The sequence below is a fragment of the Ranitomeya variabilis genome, chromosome 7 (genome assembly GCF_051348905.1).
Source record: "Ranitomeya variabilis isolate aRanVar5 chromosome 7, aRanVar5.hap1, whole genome shotgun sequence".
Lineage (NCBI taxonomy): Eukaryota > Metazoa > Chordata > Amphibia > Anura > Dendrobatidae > Ranitomeya > Ranitomeya variabilis.
In genome coordinates, this window is record NC_135238.1 from 156,251,027 (window position 1) to 156,267,845 (window position 16,819).

Sequence of the window (16,819 nt, forward strand, 5' to 3'; positions counted from 1 at the left end):
AAAAATTGACACCCGCTCCTGGACCAGAGACTCTCCTCTGTGCTCAAAATTGTGTCCTTTGCTGGACCTTCGTTATCAGCATCCAGTGGAAAGTACTGCAGCTGTTCAATGGTAGCTGATTGACTGCAGCTCTCACATGATTCTCACACCGGATGTTCAGCAGAACGTCGAGGGGGTGCAATGCAGAGGAGTAGCACCAACCCAATAGGTGAATATCAAATGTTGTGTTTTTATAATGTATGTATATACACACAACTGCTTGGACCCACAATTATAGCAGACCTGTCACCAAGTCTAAAGTGGCCAGTTTTTTGCTCTCATCTTATTCCTGCTGCTCCTCTGAGTATTCTGTTCTTGCCTTTTTTCTCCAGTCACCTTCCATGACAGCAGCATCGGAGCATGTCTCCCCGCCCTAATGGGGGACAGGAAACACAAAGAGGTTAAATATCCTCCCCTTTCTGCGATCACCAGTGTTTTTCCTGTCCCCTATGGGGCACAAAGAGGTTCTCTGGTGGTGCTGCTATGGCCGGCGATCGGGAGCACCCATCCTTTCTTACCTCCGGCCAGGCAGCCTGGGTCGGGGGCTCTGCTCTCCTCCTGCTATAGCTGCTCCCGTCTCCATGGCCTTCATGTGACTCGGAACCCCCTTTCCCGCCCCTTCTGCGCCTCCTCCGCGGATAAAGCTGGGCAGTGACGTGCGCCGGGGTCCTCTCGCAGCTCCCCGGCTTCCTTCTCTCCTCTTTGCTGGCAGATTCTGCGGTACGTGTGCATAGGAAGTGACGTCATCCCGAACTTCCGGTTTGCTTCCTGTTCATTCCAGCATGGAACGCACGCGCGCCCTATAGCCTCTGTATCGCAGGATCTACTGCCACATGGGGCGTTCCCCACCCTCCCACCTATTTACCAACCTGCCAACCTGGGAGAGGAGGAGCACGAGACTGACCAATGCTGAGACCTCGATTATTTAATCCTGGTCGGGGGACGCTGCCAGGTAAGGCCCACTGTCTGTTTCTGTGTGACTGCGGACGGACAGACCATGGACAGCGACAAAACCCCCCTTTCTGCCTCTGCAGAGCCCAGCGTCCTCCCTCCTACAGGAGGATTCTTCCCAACTTAGGGATCCCATGAATTGCAAGATTGAAAGTTTATTAAGGAGATCCTGGGATACCTCCACTAACCTAAAGACAAAAGTGGCTTCCATCTGGGTTGCTAGGTCACTGTTCCACTGGCTTTGTACCCTTGAGGTTCACCTTACCCTGGGAACCTCTAGGGAGGAGATTCTGGAATCCCTTCCACTTCTCCAAAAAGCGACAAGTTTCCTCGCCGACACTTCGGCAGAATCTGTTTGCGTAGCAGCTAAATCTGCAGTCCTCTCCAACTCTGCTAGGGGGGCTCTGTGGCTGAAATCCTGGAGTGGGTAGATTACGTCTAAAGCTAAACTTTGCACCATTTCTTATCAGGGTCACTATGTTTTTGGTCCGGCCCTCGATGACATCTTAGAGAAGGCTACTGACAAAAAGAAAGCTCTCCCAGAGCAGAGAAACCCTAAGAAATGTTTTTTTCGTTCCTCCAGGGATCAGTCCTCTCAGAAAGAATATAAGGGGAAAGGCAAAACAGGCCTTTGGAGCTATCCCAAAGGGTGTAAGGGCAAGAATATCCTTGTCCCCCACCACCAACAAACTCCTGATAAACAGTGACTACTCTCGGCCCGTCGGGGGTCGACTCTCGAACTTCCTCTACCAGCGGCGGTCCATCTCCACAAACCAGTGAGTTCTCCGTACCATTCGGCATGGCCTTAAAGCTGGAATTTGAGAGTCCTCTCCCTCAATGTCTAAGGCTACGTTCACACTTTGCGGGTTTTGCCGCGGATCCGCGGCGGATTTGACACTGCGGATCCGCAGCAGTTTTCCATGCAGGGAACAGTACAATGTTACCCTATGGAAAACAAAACCCGCTGTGCCCACACTGCGGATTTCCGCGGAAAAAGCCGCGCGGCTTTTCTGCGGAAAAAAAGAAGGAGCATGTCACTTCTTGGTGCAGAATCGCAGCGATTCTGCACCCATAGAAATGCATTGATCTGCTCACTTTCCGCATGGAGCTGTGCCCACGTTGCGGGAAGTTAAGCGGATAATGTGCAGATGGTACCCGGGGTGGAGGAGAGGAGACTCTCCTCCAGGCCCTGGGAACCATATTTTGGTGTAAAAAAAAGAATTAAAATAAAAAATGATGCTATACTCACCTCTCAGCGGTGCCCGCGGCGTCCGGTCTCAGTTGCTGTGCGAGCAGGACCTGTGGTGACGTCGCGGTCACATGACCGTGATGACGCCGCGGTCACATGACCGTGACGTCATGAAGGTCCTTGTCGGCACAGCCGCCTGCAGCACCGAGGAGATCCGGACATCGGAGGGTGAGTATAACCAATTTTTATTAATTTTTACATTACTATTGATGCTGCATATTGCTGCATATGCAGCATCAATAGTATAGGCGGAAACCCGCAGCGGAAACCGCGGAACAAACCGCGATAAATCTGCAGGGATAACCGCAGCGGTTTTGCCCTGCAGATTTATCAATTCCGCTGCGGGATTAACCCGCAGAGCAGGCCGCAAAGTGTGAACGTGGCCTAAGGATTACATCCGTACAAAATCTACGTTCCTGGGACTCATTACTATCGGATCTTCAGGATTTACTCCAGGCCGGGGTAATTTCTCCAGTACTTCAACAGGAGATAGGCAGGGGCCATTATTCTCGCCTTTTCCTAGTCAAAAAACCTTCAGGGAACCACATGATTATCAACCTGAAACCTCTGAATCGCGTGATCACATACAGAAGGTTCAAGATGGAATCAATCAACTTGGCAATTCCCCTTATAGGTCAGATCTGGGTAATGGCTATGATAGATTTGAGGGACGCCTATTATGATGTTCTCATCCATCTAAATTATCGGAAGTTCCTCAGATTTGCAGTGTCCGGGGACTATTGGTTCAGCCTTTACCAATTCAATGTCCTCTCATTCGGCATTTCATCAGCGCCTCGAGTGTTCAGGAAGATCATGACGGAGGCAGTAATTTTCATTCGCCATCAGGGGATTTGCGCCGTTCCATACTTGGACGACTTCCTCATTGTCGCTCCATCCATCTCCCATCTGAACCTTGATGTGACAAAGACTTTGAAGATCCTGGAGAAATCGATCTTTTCCCTTCCACAAGGAAGAAATTTCTGGGAATCCTGGATTCAGAAATAAGAGCATCCTTTCTGCGCAGAGACCACCAGCTCGACCTGTTACAGAGGATCTCGGGGATCAGAGCCCAGAAGGCCCCCATCCTACAACACTCTATGTCCATCCTGAGTTCGTTAACATCATGCTTCCAGGCAGTACTCTGGGCCCAGGCCCATACGTGAGTTCTTCAGACTCATGTTCTCTTCCTGGGACAGGCAACAAAGAGTTCTCTGACCAAAAGAGTTCCGCTTCCCTGTCACGTCAGATCATCCCTTGCATGGTGGAATCTCTGGCGGGGGGTCAGCTGGGACCAGCTTCCCCTGAAAATACTCACGTCAGATGCTAGTGAGGGGATGGGGAGCTGTTGTGAAGACCCATTTCCAGGGTGTATGGCCCTCAGACATCAGAACCAGCTCATCGAATCTCAGGGAACTGAAGGCGGTGGAGGAGGCCCTGAAGGCCGTGTCTGTCCTTGTCCGGGGTCATCATGTTCGCATTTACTCGGACAATATGACCACAGTAGCGTACCTCCATCATCAAGGGGGCACGAAGTTCGTAAAATTAAAATCAGTTGCTGCAAGAATTTGTTCCTGGGCATAAAAACATCTGTCCATCACAGAGGTTCATCAGAAGGGATCCGCCAATATTTAGGCAGACTTTCTCAGCAGGAGGGACGTCCATCCGAAAAGTGGTGCCTCGACCAGGCAATCTTTCTTTCACTAGCAGCAAGATGGAGAATTACGGATGTAGATTTATTTGCCAACAGCCAGAACGCAAAGGTGAAAACATATTTTTCCCTGAATACTGTGGACGGGGCATTAGGCTTAGATGCTCTTTCTCGCCTCTGGAAGTTCAGCCTTGCTTACGCCTTCCCACCAATCCCAGTACTGGCAAGGACATTACAGAAAATACGGTCCGATCACGTCACTACGATCCTGATCGCTCCCATGTGGCTGGGAAGGAGCTGGTACAGCGGACTGATGGATATGGCCCAGGAGGGTCCACTACCGCTATCCCAGAAGGAAGATCTCCTTCACCAGGGTCCCCTGTTGCATCCGGATCTGCACAGATTGAACCTTTGGGGCCTGGTTACTGAAGCCAGGATCCTAAGAGCAAAAGGTCTTTCATATGAAGTGTGTTGTGAATTTACTTTTTGGCTCCCTCTAGTGGCTACTAGTGATTTGACTCTGGGTTTGTCAGTCATTCCTTTTATGCTCACCTGGGTCGTTAGGTCAGGGGTGTTGCTATATAAGCTCCCTGGACCTTCAGTTCAATGCCTGGCAACGTTGATATCAGAGCTAATCTGTAGTGCTCTTGTCTACTGATCCTGGTTCCTGCTTGATTAAGCTAAGTCTGCTTTTTTGCTTTTTGCAATTCGTTATTGTTTGCATTTTTTGTCCAGCTTGTATATTATCTGTATCCTGACCTTGCTGGAAGCTCTAGGGCGGCTGGTGTTCTCCCCCCGGGCCGTTAGACGGTTCGGGGGTTCTTGAATCTCCAGCGTGGATTTTTGATAGGGTTTTTGTTGACCATATAAGTTATCTTACTATATTCTGCTATTAGTAAGTGGGCCTCTCTGTGCTAAACCTAGTTCATCTCTGTGTTTGTCATTTCCTCTTACCTCACCGTTATTATTTGTGGGGGGCTTGTATCCTACTTTTGGGGTCCTTTCTCTGGAGGCAAGAGAGGTCTTTGTTTTCCTCTTCTAGGGGTAGTTAGCTCTCCGGCTGGCGCGAGACATCTAGCGACCAACGTAGGCATGTTCCCCGGCTACTTCTAGGGTTGGCGTTAGGAGTAGATATATGGTAAACCCAGTTACCACTGCCCTATGAGCTGGATTTTTGTACTTTGCAGACTTGCTGATATCTCTGAGACCCTCGCCATTGGGGTCATAACAGAAGTGATTCAAACCCTACAGAGGAGTAGGAAACCAGTGACTAATTCCATTTATGACAAAGTGTTGAAGAAATGCTCCCTATTGAGAAAGCCAGTCAGGCGAAACGGCGCTGTCGGGGTAGCTGAGGAGCACCTCTAGCCAGGATACTCACCAATGTAATTTCAATTTCTTTCCATTCATGCTATGGACAGCAAATTACAGCTGGGCACTTTACAATGCTGAACAGTGTGTTCAAAGCGCCTTAAGAATTTTCAGGGCCCCACATGGGGATGTTACCACGTAACTATATGCTTCACTCCAATTTAGCACTGTGCTGTATACCTTGGGTGGAACTAATTTAAGTGCACTCCCACACAGTGTAGTTGGTTGTTTATCTACATGTGTAGATGATTGTGTCTCTGCTGCCATTTAGTATTATCAATATTTTTTGATTTTGATAGATTTTTTTTTCTGGCTTTTGTTATTGCTCCTGGCTGTATGTATTTAGAGAAAACTCCCCTGCTGAATGTTACTTGTTTTTAAATTATGTCATAATTAAAGATACATTTTTAATTAAACGATTCCATTGCCTATGCCCTTTTGTCCCTTATGTACATTTAAGGGATGTTGTTTAGTATGATTATTGGGAGGTGTGCAAAAAACTTTTTTCGGACATTTGATAAAATTACAGATTGAACCTTGCGGCCTGGTTACTGAAGCCAGGATCCTAAGAGCAAAAGGTCTTTCATATGAAGTGATTCAAACCCTACAGAGAAGTAGGAAACCAGTGACTAACGCCATTTATGGCAAAGTCTTGAAGAAATTCTCTTCTTGGTTACTCCGAACATTCCTGATCCTTTGCATCTAAACATTGCTCAAATTCTAGACTTCCTTCCAGGGGGTCACGACCTGGGGCTTAGCCCCAGGACCTCTAAAGGTCTTCGACCATAACCTAGCTAGTCATTGTTGGGTAAAGCGCTTTATGGCCTCAGCAGCTAGAATCCAACCTAGAGTTCATAGTCGTATTTCCCCCCTGGGATCTGAATCTCGTACTTAATAGCTTAACCCGAGATCCATTTGAGCCTTTGTCAGCAGCCGGTTTAAGAAACCTTACTCTTAAAATTGTCTTCTTGGTAGCGATTACGTCTGCCAGACGAGTGGGAGAACTTCAGGTCCTTTCTGTGCAGGAACCTTACCTGACAGTTACGGCAGATAGCATTATCCTCCGTCTAGATCCTGCATTCATGCCTAAGGTAATCTCAGATTTCCATAGAGGTCAGGATATAGTGCTACCCTCATTCTGTCCAAATCCTTTCAATATAAAGGAAGAATCCTTCCACACCCTTGATGTCCAAGGGGTGGTTCTCTACTATCTCCAACAGACCGAGAGTTGGAGAATCGACCGGAATTTATTCATTCAGCCATCAGGACAGAATAAGGGCAAGAAGGCGGCTAAGAAAACAATTGCAAATTGGATCAAGCAGGCTATCTGTCACGCATATTCATCACAGAACCTCTCCTCCGTAGTCATTGAAAGCCCATTCTACACGTTCAGTATCAACGTCATGGGCACAGAGAGGGGATGCATCTACTGAGCTAGTATGCAGAGCCACCACCTGGTCTTCTGTCCATACGTTTACCAGACACTACAGACTAAACTTTAAAAGGGATTTAACATTCGGCAGACGAGTTCTGCAGGCTGTCGTCCCTCCCTAAGAAATTAAGTTGTTGATACTCCGATGCTGCTGTCATGGAAGGTGACTGGAGAAAATAGAATTAGTCTTACTGGTAATTCGGTTTCTAGGAACCTTCCACGACAGCACTAATTTCCCTCCCTATCTGTTATTATTATTGGATGATTCCTGCACTTTGGTGGTAACTATTTATGCTAGTAGTCCAGAAAAAACACTGGTGATCGCAGGTAGGGGAGGGTATTTAACCTCTTTGTGTTTCCTGTCCCCCATTAGGGCGGGGAGACATACTCCAATGCTGCTGTCATGGAAGGTTCCTAGAAACCGAATTACTGGTATGACTAATTCTATTTTCCCCGTCTTTAAATCTGTCATATGTTTCTAAAGATCTGGGTCATCTTATTTGACATTAATACTCATGACCTTTGCTATAGGGGGAGTAACTCTGGATTCTTTGGAGTGGGGGGGTCTTTTGGCTGCTTTGCATAATTACCCTGTGAGCCATGCCCCCATAGTAAAGACCATAAAAGTAATGCCAAATAAAAAGGCCCATATTTCTGGAACCATATGGCAGAGTTAATAAACATACAGTTGTGCTCAAAAGTTTACATACCCCGGCAGAATTTTTGCTTTCTTGGCCTTTTTTTTTAAGAGAATATGAATGATAACACCAAAACTTTTTCTCCATTTATGATTAGTGGTTGGGTAAAGCCATTTATTGTAAAACTACTGAGTTTTCTCTTTTTAAATCATAATGACAACCCAAAACATCCAAATGAACCTGATCAAAAGTTCACATACCCCATTTATTAATACCGTGTACTGCCCCCTCTAACATCAGTGACAGCTTTAAGTCTTTTGTAGTAGTTGTGATGAGGTTCTTTATTTTCTCAGATGGTAAAGCTGCCCACTCTTCTTGGCAAAAAGCCTCCAGTTCCTGTAAATTCCTGGGCTGTCTAGCATGAGCTGTGCGCTTGAGATCTCCCCAGGGTGGCTCAATGATATTGAGGTCAGGAGACTGAGATGGCCACTCCAGAACCTTCACTTTGTTCTGCTGTAGCCAATGACAGGTCGACTTGGCCTTGTGTTTTGGATCGTTGTCATGTTGGAATGTCCAAGTACTTCCCATGTGCAGCTTCCGGGCTGATGATTGCAAATTTGCCTCCAGTATTTGCTGATAACGTGCTGCATTCATCTTTCCTTCAACTTTGACCAAGTTTCCTGTGCCTTTGTAGCTTACACATTCCTAAAACATCAGCGATCCACCTCCGCGCTTTACAGTAGGAATGGTGTTCCTTTCATCGTAGGCCTTGTTGACCTCTCTCCAAGTATAACGTTCATGGTTGTGGCCAAAAAGTTCAATTTTGGTCTCATCAATCCAAATTACCTTGTTCCAGAAGTTTTGAGGCTTGTCTCTGTGCTGTTTTGTGTATTGTAAGCAAGATACTTTGTGGCATTTGTACAGTAATGGCTTTCTTTTGGAGACTCGATCATGCAGCCCATTTTTCTTCAAGTGCCTCCTTATTGTACATCTTGAAACAGCCACACCGCAAGTTTTCAGAGTCCTGTATTTCAGCTGATGTTATTTGTGGGTTTTCTTTGCATCTCAAACAACTTTCCTGGCAGTTGTGGATGCCATTTTGTTTAAGGTTCAAGGAATTGTGATGAATTAATAAATGCTCACACGAAAATTGGATAAATAAAAATGAATTTACTTAATAAAAGATAATAGTCACTCAAATAGCACATAATCAATTAATTCATACATTACATTAGTATGGTAGAAAGTCAATCAGCCTCGCCTCTCTGTGTCTCCCATCACTCTTCCATCTGTGTGTGTCTTTTTTTTCTCAAGCTATTGTTCTCTTTTTATATCTTAAAACTGACCATTCAACGTCATCTGAAGGCTTTGACCTGTCATTGTATGCCAGTGTGAAACCCCCTTGAACCATATAGATAAGCTTTCATTGCATGAACATCCCTGGAGACTTCACAAGTATCTAACATATAATTAACATTTATATATATACAAATACCCTCTCCTGAGAATGATCTAATCAGGCAGCTCTCCTCTTTGACATGCCAACAATCCTTTGTGGGTAGATAAACACATTACTGGTCATTTACATTCCTTTGTTAGGGTACCGTCACACATTGAAATTTCCATCGCTACGACGTTACGATTTGTGACGTTCTAGCGATATCGTTATGATATCGCTGTGTCTGACACGCTACTGCGATCAGACACCCTGCTGAGAATCGTACGTCGTAACTAGTGTTGAGCGATACCGTCCGATACTTGAAAGTATCGGTATCGGAAAGTATCGGCCGATACCGGCAAAATATCGGATCCAATCCGATACCGATACCCGATACCAATACAAGTCAATGGGACTCAGGTATCGGACGGTATTCCTGATGGTTCCCAGGGTCTGAAGGAGAGGAAACTCTCCTTCAGGCCCTGGGAACCATATAAATGTGTAAAATAAAGAATTAAAATAAAAAATATCGCTATACTCACCTGTCCGACGCAGCCGGGACCTCGGCGATTGTAAGCGGCAGCGTTGTTTCTTTAAAATTCGCGCTTTTACTTGCTTACGTGAATTCCCGGCTTCTGATTGGTCAGGGCGGCCATGTTGCCGGGACTCGGACCAATCACAGCAAGCCGTGACGAAATTACGTCACGGCTTGCTGTGATTGGTCCGCGTCCCGGCAATATGGCGCCGTGACCAATCACAAGCCGTGACGTCACGGGAGGCTGGACACGCGCGCTTTTCAAAATAAGCGCGTGTCCAGCCTCCCGTGACGTCACGGCTTGTGATTGGTTAATGGCGGCCATGTTCCTGGGACGCGGACCAATCACAGCAAGCCGTGACGTAATTTCGTCACGGCTTGCTGTGATTGGTCCGCATCCCGGCAATATGGCGCCGTGACCAATCACAAGCCGTGACGTCACGGGAGGCTGGACACGCGCGCTTTTCAAAATAAGCGCGTGTCCAGCCTCCCGTGACGTCACGGCTTGTGATTGGTTAATGGCGGCCATGTTGCCGGGACGCGGACCAATCACAGCAAGCCGTGACGTAATTTCGTCACGGCTTGCTGTGATTGGTCCGAGTCCCGGCAACATGGCCGCCCTGACCAATCAGAAGCCGGGAATTCACGTAAGCAAGTAAAAGCGCGAATTTTAAAGAAACAACGCTGCCGCTTACAATCGCCGAGGTCCCGGCTGCGTCGGACAGGTGAGTATAGCGATTTTTTTTATTTTAATTCTTTCTTTTACACCTTTTTACATTAATGTTGTTTCGATACCGATATCCGATATTACAAAAATATCGGATCTCGGTATCGGAAATTCCGATACAGCAAGTATCGGCCGATACCCGATACTTGCAGCATCGGAATGCTCAACACTAGTCGTAACAGATCGTTTGGAACTTTCTTTCGTCGCTTGATCATCCGCTGACATCGCTGGATCGTTGTGTGTGACAGCGATCCAGCGATGCGTTCGCTTGTAACCAGGGTAAACATCGGGTAACTAAGCGCAGGGCCGCGCTTAGTAACCCGATGTTTACCCTGGTTACAAGCGTAAACGTAAAAAAACAAACAGTACATACTCACCCGTCGGTGTCCTTCAGGTCCCTTGCCGTCTGCTTCCTGCTCTGAGTGCCGGCCGGAAAGTGAGAGCAGATCACAGCGGTGCTGCGCTCTGCTCTCACTGTACGGCTGCACTCAGAGCAGGAAGCAGACGGCAAGGGACCTGAAGGACACCGACGGGTGAGTATGTACTGTTTGTTTTTTTACGTTTACGCTGGTAACCAGGGTAAACATCGGGTTACTAAGCGCGGCCCTGCGCTTAGTTACCCGATGTTTACCCTGGTTACCCGGGGACTTCGGCATCGCTCCAGCGCCGTGATTGCAACGTGTGACCGCAGTCTACGACGCTGGAGCGATGATTATACGACGCTGCGACGTCACGAATCGTGCCGTCGCAGCGATGAAAATTTCAATGTGTGACGGTACCCTTAGTTTGACCATCTGGCTAAACGTACATTTTAGCTTCAATGACCTTCTGCGAACTCCATACAGTAAGGATATACTGAATATTATATAATGAACCGATTGAAACCAATATCAATATCACTATATTCCTTATTAATTAATTGGAGTGTTGAAATTATTTTAAAATATAACATACTACACACATTTTTGTTGGTCTACCTGATCTTGGTTTTGTTTTTACAGAGCCCCTGATTTTCCATTTGTTAATCACAGTTTGAACGCTGCTGACTGGCATTATCAATTCCTTGGATATCTTTTTGTATCGCTTTCCTGGTTTATATAGTTCAACTACCTTTTCCCATAGATCCGTTGACAAGACAATTCTTTTGCCTTCCCCATGACTCGCAAACCAGAAACATCAGTGGCTGGATGAAAGATGCAAGAGTCTGTCTGGATCCCAGAAACTCACTCAGCTTTTATGCACAGACACTGATTACAAGTAAACAGGTCATAGGTGAGGATGTTACCTTTTAGTAGCCATTCAAACCCATTTGTGTCAACTTCTGTGCATGTTATCAAGCTAAAATCACCACAGTATGTGAACTTTTGATCAGGGTCATTTGAATGTTTTGAGTTGTCATTACGATTTAAAAAGAGAAAACACAGTAGTTTGACAATAAATGGCTTCACCCAACCACTAACCATGAGTGGAGAAAAAGTTTTGGTGTTATTCATATTCTCGGAAAAAAAGGTCAAGAAAGCAAAAATTCTGCCTCGGTATGTAAACTTTTTAGCACAACTGTAAGACATATTACTCAGTGAAGCAGCAAGGAAAAAACCAAACCAAAACTTGACTACTTCTGACCTGCTGACATATTTTTTTTAAGAGTTGTCCTTTGATAAACAACCACTTTAAGGGCAGAGTCACATTAGCGTATGGAATCGGATGCAATATGCTAATGACCCTCGGCTCCTTCTCTGTTGCGAGTGTGAGTTGATTGTCAGTGCTCTGTGCTCCCATCCTCTTGCATCAGAAAATTGGAACACATGTGCGGAGGAGACGGAGAAAGTAATTTCTCCATCTCTGCTGCCGACCTTTGTGGGAATCTCACTGCACTCGGGTTATATCTGACTACCCGTAGACTTGCATGGGTGAGTGCGATCCGATTCTCACAGCCATTTATTGCATGCTGCAATTGTTTTCGCATGCTGAATCAGGATGAGAAAATATAATGGCAGATGAGAGGTGCCCTATAGTTTAACATTGGGCTGAGTGTAATCCAAATTTTTTTTTAATTGGATTACGCTCATCCAATTTGTTTACAAGTGTTCATTTATGCTTTGTCTTATGTGTAGATTGAGGAGAACCGTAGTGGCTTGTTCTTTTTCCTTCTCTTCCTGCGGTTGTTCCCAATGACGCCTAACTGGTTCCTGAACCTCTCTTCGCCCATCTTGAACATCCCAGTCGGACAGTTTTTCTTCTCCGTCCTCATTGGTATGTGAGCATTGATTCATTGTTCAAAAATATGTTTGCTAATAATTTACAAACTCCTGAACCAAGTAGTCCCCTTGTGTTGCTTTACCCATAGGTCTCCTACCCTACAACTTCATCTGCGTCCAGACGGGCTCTATTTTGTCAAAGATCAAGACTCTAGATGACATGTTTTCTTGGGGAACACTACTGAAGTTACTGGCTATAGCACTTTTTGCCCTCATCCCTGGCACAATTGTCAAGAAATTGAGTCATCACAAGCTGGGACTGGAAGAGAAGGAACACATGATGAATGGCAGAAAAGAAACATGATTTCTCCCTTAGTGCAGAATCCTTATTTTAAAGAATCTCAGAGACACTGATGAAAAAATCTTGTATTTTTATCTGCAGACAGAAGACCACATCTCTTACTGTATGGATTTTGCAATTGATCGTTTTGTGTATAATCAGGTATTAGCATCTCATGTACCGAAAAGCTGCAATATGAAAAGTCTTAAATCGCCCGTGGGCTGTCAGGGGCGATCAGAAACTTTTTATACAACCGGTTTATATTTTGGTAAGAATCTGTCGAGTTTATATATGAGTACATTTGAACTCTTATCTATATGATAATAATTTTATAGAGGTCTGTCCACACTTATGAAAGAGGAAATAGAATTTTGAAGAGGGTCTGCCCCTTGCACAGTGATACAGATGCCCATGCATCCACTAAGCAACCCCCAACCCTACCTTCTGGATCACTGTGATCATACTGTGATGAGTCCACAGACCTAAGACCCCCGTGGAGTCTGTTCACAAGTAGCGCTCTCAGTACTGGAATGAGTGCTGAAAGTGCTCACATGCCATACAATGAATGGGCATTTAGGGTGCTTTTTACACTACATGATCGTGGTAGTTAGACAATCACCGATCGGCAGTCGCTTAATAGCCGATTTTAGATTGCACTTCCAATACGCACAGAAGGATTGGTAATAGATTGTTTTGTGCGTATAGACTGCATTGTTCTCGGCAGCACATTTCCAGTTTACACAGCCGAGAACAATGATTTTTAATTACTTTAAAAATTATTTCACCCCCAAAAATCCTTTTTGCTCATTCTTTGGGAGATTTGCAGCTTGCCTACACCTGCCAAATATCAGGAAGCGTTCCTGGGAATGCTTATTGACGATTATTGGCCAGTGTATATGTAGTGCCATCTACCAAATGCAATGCTTAAGAGATTAAATAAATAGCTGCGTCAGGGGACTGATTGATTTTATGTAGGGTGGTTTCACAATCCAAATGTGTTGTGACCTGACCCGAACTTGAGAGCCTTATAAGCATATATGAAGCTGTTCCAGATGTCAGAGTCCATACTTGGACCGTGAATGTCAGATATGTGAAACTGGTCTTAAAAGAATTATCCAATGGAAGAAAATTATTTGACAATTATGTAAAAACAGGAAATGTAATAATAATAAACTTGTGCCGCTTATGTTCAATGTTTAATACTGTCACATGTCCTCAGAAGTTTTACAATATGTTGCATCACTGACACTGGCACAATTGTGGTCTCGCTTTCTCATTGTCAGGTCAGCATCATACACATGATCACTAATGGGCTGGCGTTCTGTTGATGCATTGGAAGCAAGCCAGCCTCCTACTTCCACAGTGGGATGAGCTGGTATATAGGCGCTGGGGGTAAAGAAGGGGCTCATGTGGCAGGTTCAACGCTCTTAATACTACACAGTATCCAGAACAATAGGTGCGGTACAGTGGGGTTGTAAGTAACACTAAAATATGTTTTTGCCTATCAAAAAGCGCTTGTATCATTATATTATGCAGGTTAGAAAGATTTGCTGGATTTTGTTTTTGGATCCCCAGATAACCCCTTTTTCATAGTGTCTTATTGTTGTATACCTCAAAGTGAGAACCTGACAGGTATACAGTGCCTTGTGAAAGTATTCGGCCCCCTGGAACTTTTCAACCTTTTCCCACATATCATGCTTCAAACATAAAGATACCAAATGTAAATTTTTGGTGATGAATCAACAAGTGGAACACAATTGTGAAGTTGAACAAAATTTATTGGTTATTTTAAATTTTTGTGGAAATTCAAAAACTGAAAAGTGGGGCGTGCAACATTATTCGGCCCCTTTACTTTCAGTGCAGCAAACTCACTCCAGAAGTTCATTGTGGATCTCTGAATGATCCAATGTTGTCTTAAATGCCTAATGATGATAAATATAATCCACCAGTGTGTAAGTCTCAGTATAAATGCACCTGCTCTGTGATAGTCTCAGGGTTCTGTTTGAAGCACAGAGAGCATCATGAAGACCAAGGAACACAGCAGGCAGGTCTGTGATACTGCAATTTTATCCCAAGTCCACAGATAGTGTTGTGCACACCTCCAAATATACATGTTTACACAAAATTCCCCATATATATACTATTAGGGAAAAAGAGGCATAGGCAAAGGATATAAATTCAATAAAAACATCTTTTTAATAAAGAAATCATTAAAATTACAATAATATTCAACAGGAGAATCCTCTAAATAAAAAGCAGCTGGGGACTACATCCAGATATGGTGATATATCAATATAGCAGCAACAATAAATACTACGTAGAAAATGTACACAAGCAGCACGAAAAAAATATATCAAATAGTCTTAAGCCTATCTATAGCCTACATATAGCTGTATCGTTTGATATAAATATATCTAAATGTCATGGAACAAAAGCTCCTATGGACCTGCAAATAGCCATAAGTATACTGATAATCCCTTAGTGGCATACTCAGCTTCAATAAAGTGCTTTGTGCTTCTCAAGTGCAATTCATATAGTAATGTTGCTTAAATTTTATAAACTTACATGGATGCAACTCAGGTATGGAGTGTCCCACAGCGACCCCGACAGCGCCGTTTCGCCCGACTGGCTTCCTCACATAGGGGGCATACGTGTCTATAGCTATCCGCTCTGCCTTTATATCTAGCTGAAACAGCTGTGTCTAGCGTCGGCACGATTGGTGTCTAAACTGCGCATGCGCCCGTCATCATGTTTCCCAATGTAAAAAGTGACTTCCGAAGCCCTGCGCCTGGAACGCAAGCGTGGAACGCTTTGCCTTCCTTTGTGTACAAGGTAGGAAGTCACTGGGACGTCATTGACGAGCGCATGCGCGGACCAAGTGCCGAGGCTACCTAATAAATAAAATAGTTACTAGGGCAGAGAACCTGAAGGTAAATATGCAAATGTAAACTGAAACCTAAACTAAGAACGGGCAGCAACCAGAAATCTCATCCTAGCGTAAATACTAATGAAAGTAATTGAAGGAGATTATATATACAATGAAAATTATTATGCATCCAACAAAATAAATATATAAATATGTGTTATGGGGAATCTATATAAAGTGCATAATTGATGAACTTAAATATTATAATGAATACATATATCAGTTAATATTATAAAGTGCAACATATGTATTATACATATGCGTGCATGACCGTGACATATACTAGACGTGCATAATAAATTCTACTAATTTACATATTAATTCATAATTTATCACAAAAAAGTGTATTAATATAGCTATACTCATAGTAAATAAATAAAAAATACTATCTAAAGAAGCATATATATAAACATATAAATACTGTAAATACATTCATAGTGCAAGTGATAAACAAACTACAGAAAAATATTAAAAAACCATATTGCTGACAGTATAATTTTTCTCATTGTTTTTAATTAATTTTTTTCCTTCTGATTTTCTTCTCTCTTTTTTCTTTTTTTCATAGATAGATATGTCCTTAACATGTATCCCTTGACCTCTTTAGGTCTCCATATTTGTGGTCCTGTTTTAATTTGATATATGTTTGTTTGTGTCTATATGTTTATTAATTATGTTTTTTTTATTTAGTTATCATTACTACCGGTGGCAACTTACCTTTTGGTGGTCTTCCCTCGTCGCTTTTTCGGTGGTGTTTATTTCTTGAGATCTATGAAAAAAAGAAAAAAGAGAGAGAAGAAAATATATGAATTAATATGTAAATTAGTAGAATTTATTATGCACGTGTAGTATAGGTCACGGTCATGCACGCATATGTATATATGTTGCACTTTATAATATTAACTGATATATGTATTCATTGTAATATTTAAGTTCATCAATGATGCACTTTATATAGATTCCCCATAACACATATTTATATATTTATTTTGTTGGATGCATAATAATTTTCATTGTATATATAATCTCCTTCAATTACTTTCATTAGTATTTACGCTAGGATGAGATTTCTGGTAGCTGCCCGTTCTTAGTTTAGGTTTCAGTTTACATTTGCATATTTACCTTCAGGTTCTCTGCCTCCGTAACTATTTTATTTATTAGGTACCGTATTTTTTGGCATATAAGACGCACTTTTTCCCCCCAAAAAAAGGGGGGAAAATGGGGGGTGCGTCTTATATTCGCAATGCAGGCTTACCGTGGACCGTGGCGGCAGAGGTGCGGCGGCAGAGGTGTGGCGACAGAGGTGTGGAGATGAGGAGGCGCAGTGAGC

General features: G+C 43.8%; 1 protein-coding gene across 1 annotated transcript in view; it reads left to right on the forward strand.

The window, feature by feature from the left end:
• TMEM41A (transmembrane protein 41A) overlaps positions 1-14,678 on the forward strand; it is a 41,977-nt gene extending 27,299 nt beyond the window's left edge. Inside the window, exons 4-5 of the mRNA XM_077272128.1 lie at positions 12,143-12,281; positions 12,376-14,678. Coding sequence (XP_077128243.1) covers positions 12,143-12,281; positions 12,376-12,590 — 354 coding nt within the window. The 3' untranslated portion in view covers positions 12,591-14,678. The remainder of the gene's footprint in view (positions 1-12,142; positions 12,282-12,375) is intronic.
• The last annotated feature ends 2,141 nt before the right edge of the window (positions 14,679-16,819 follow it).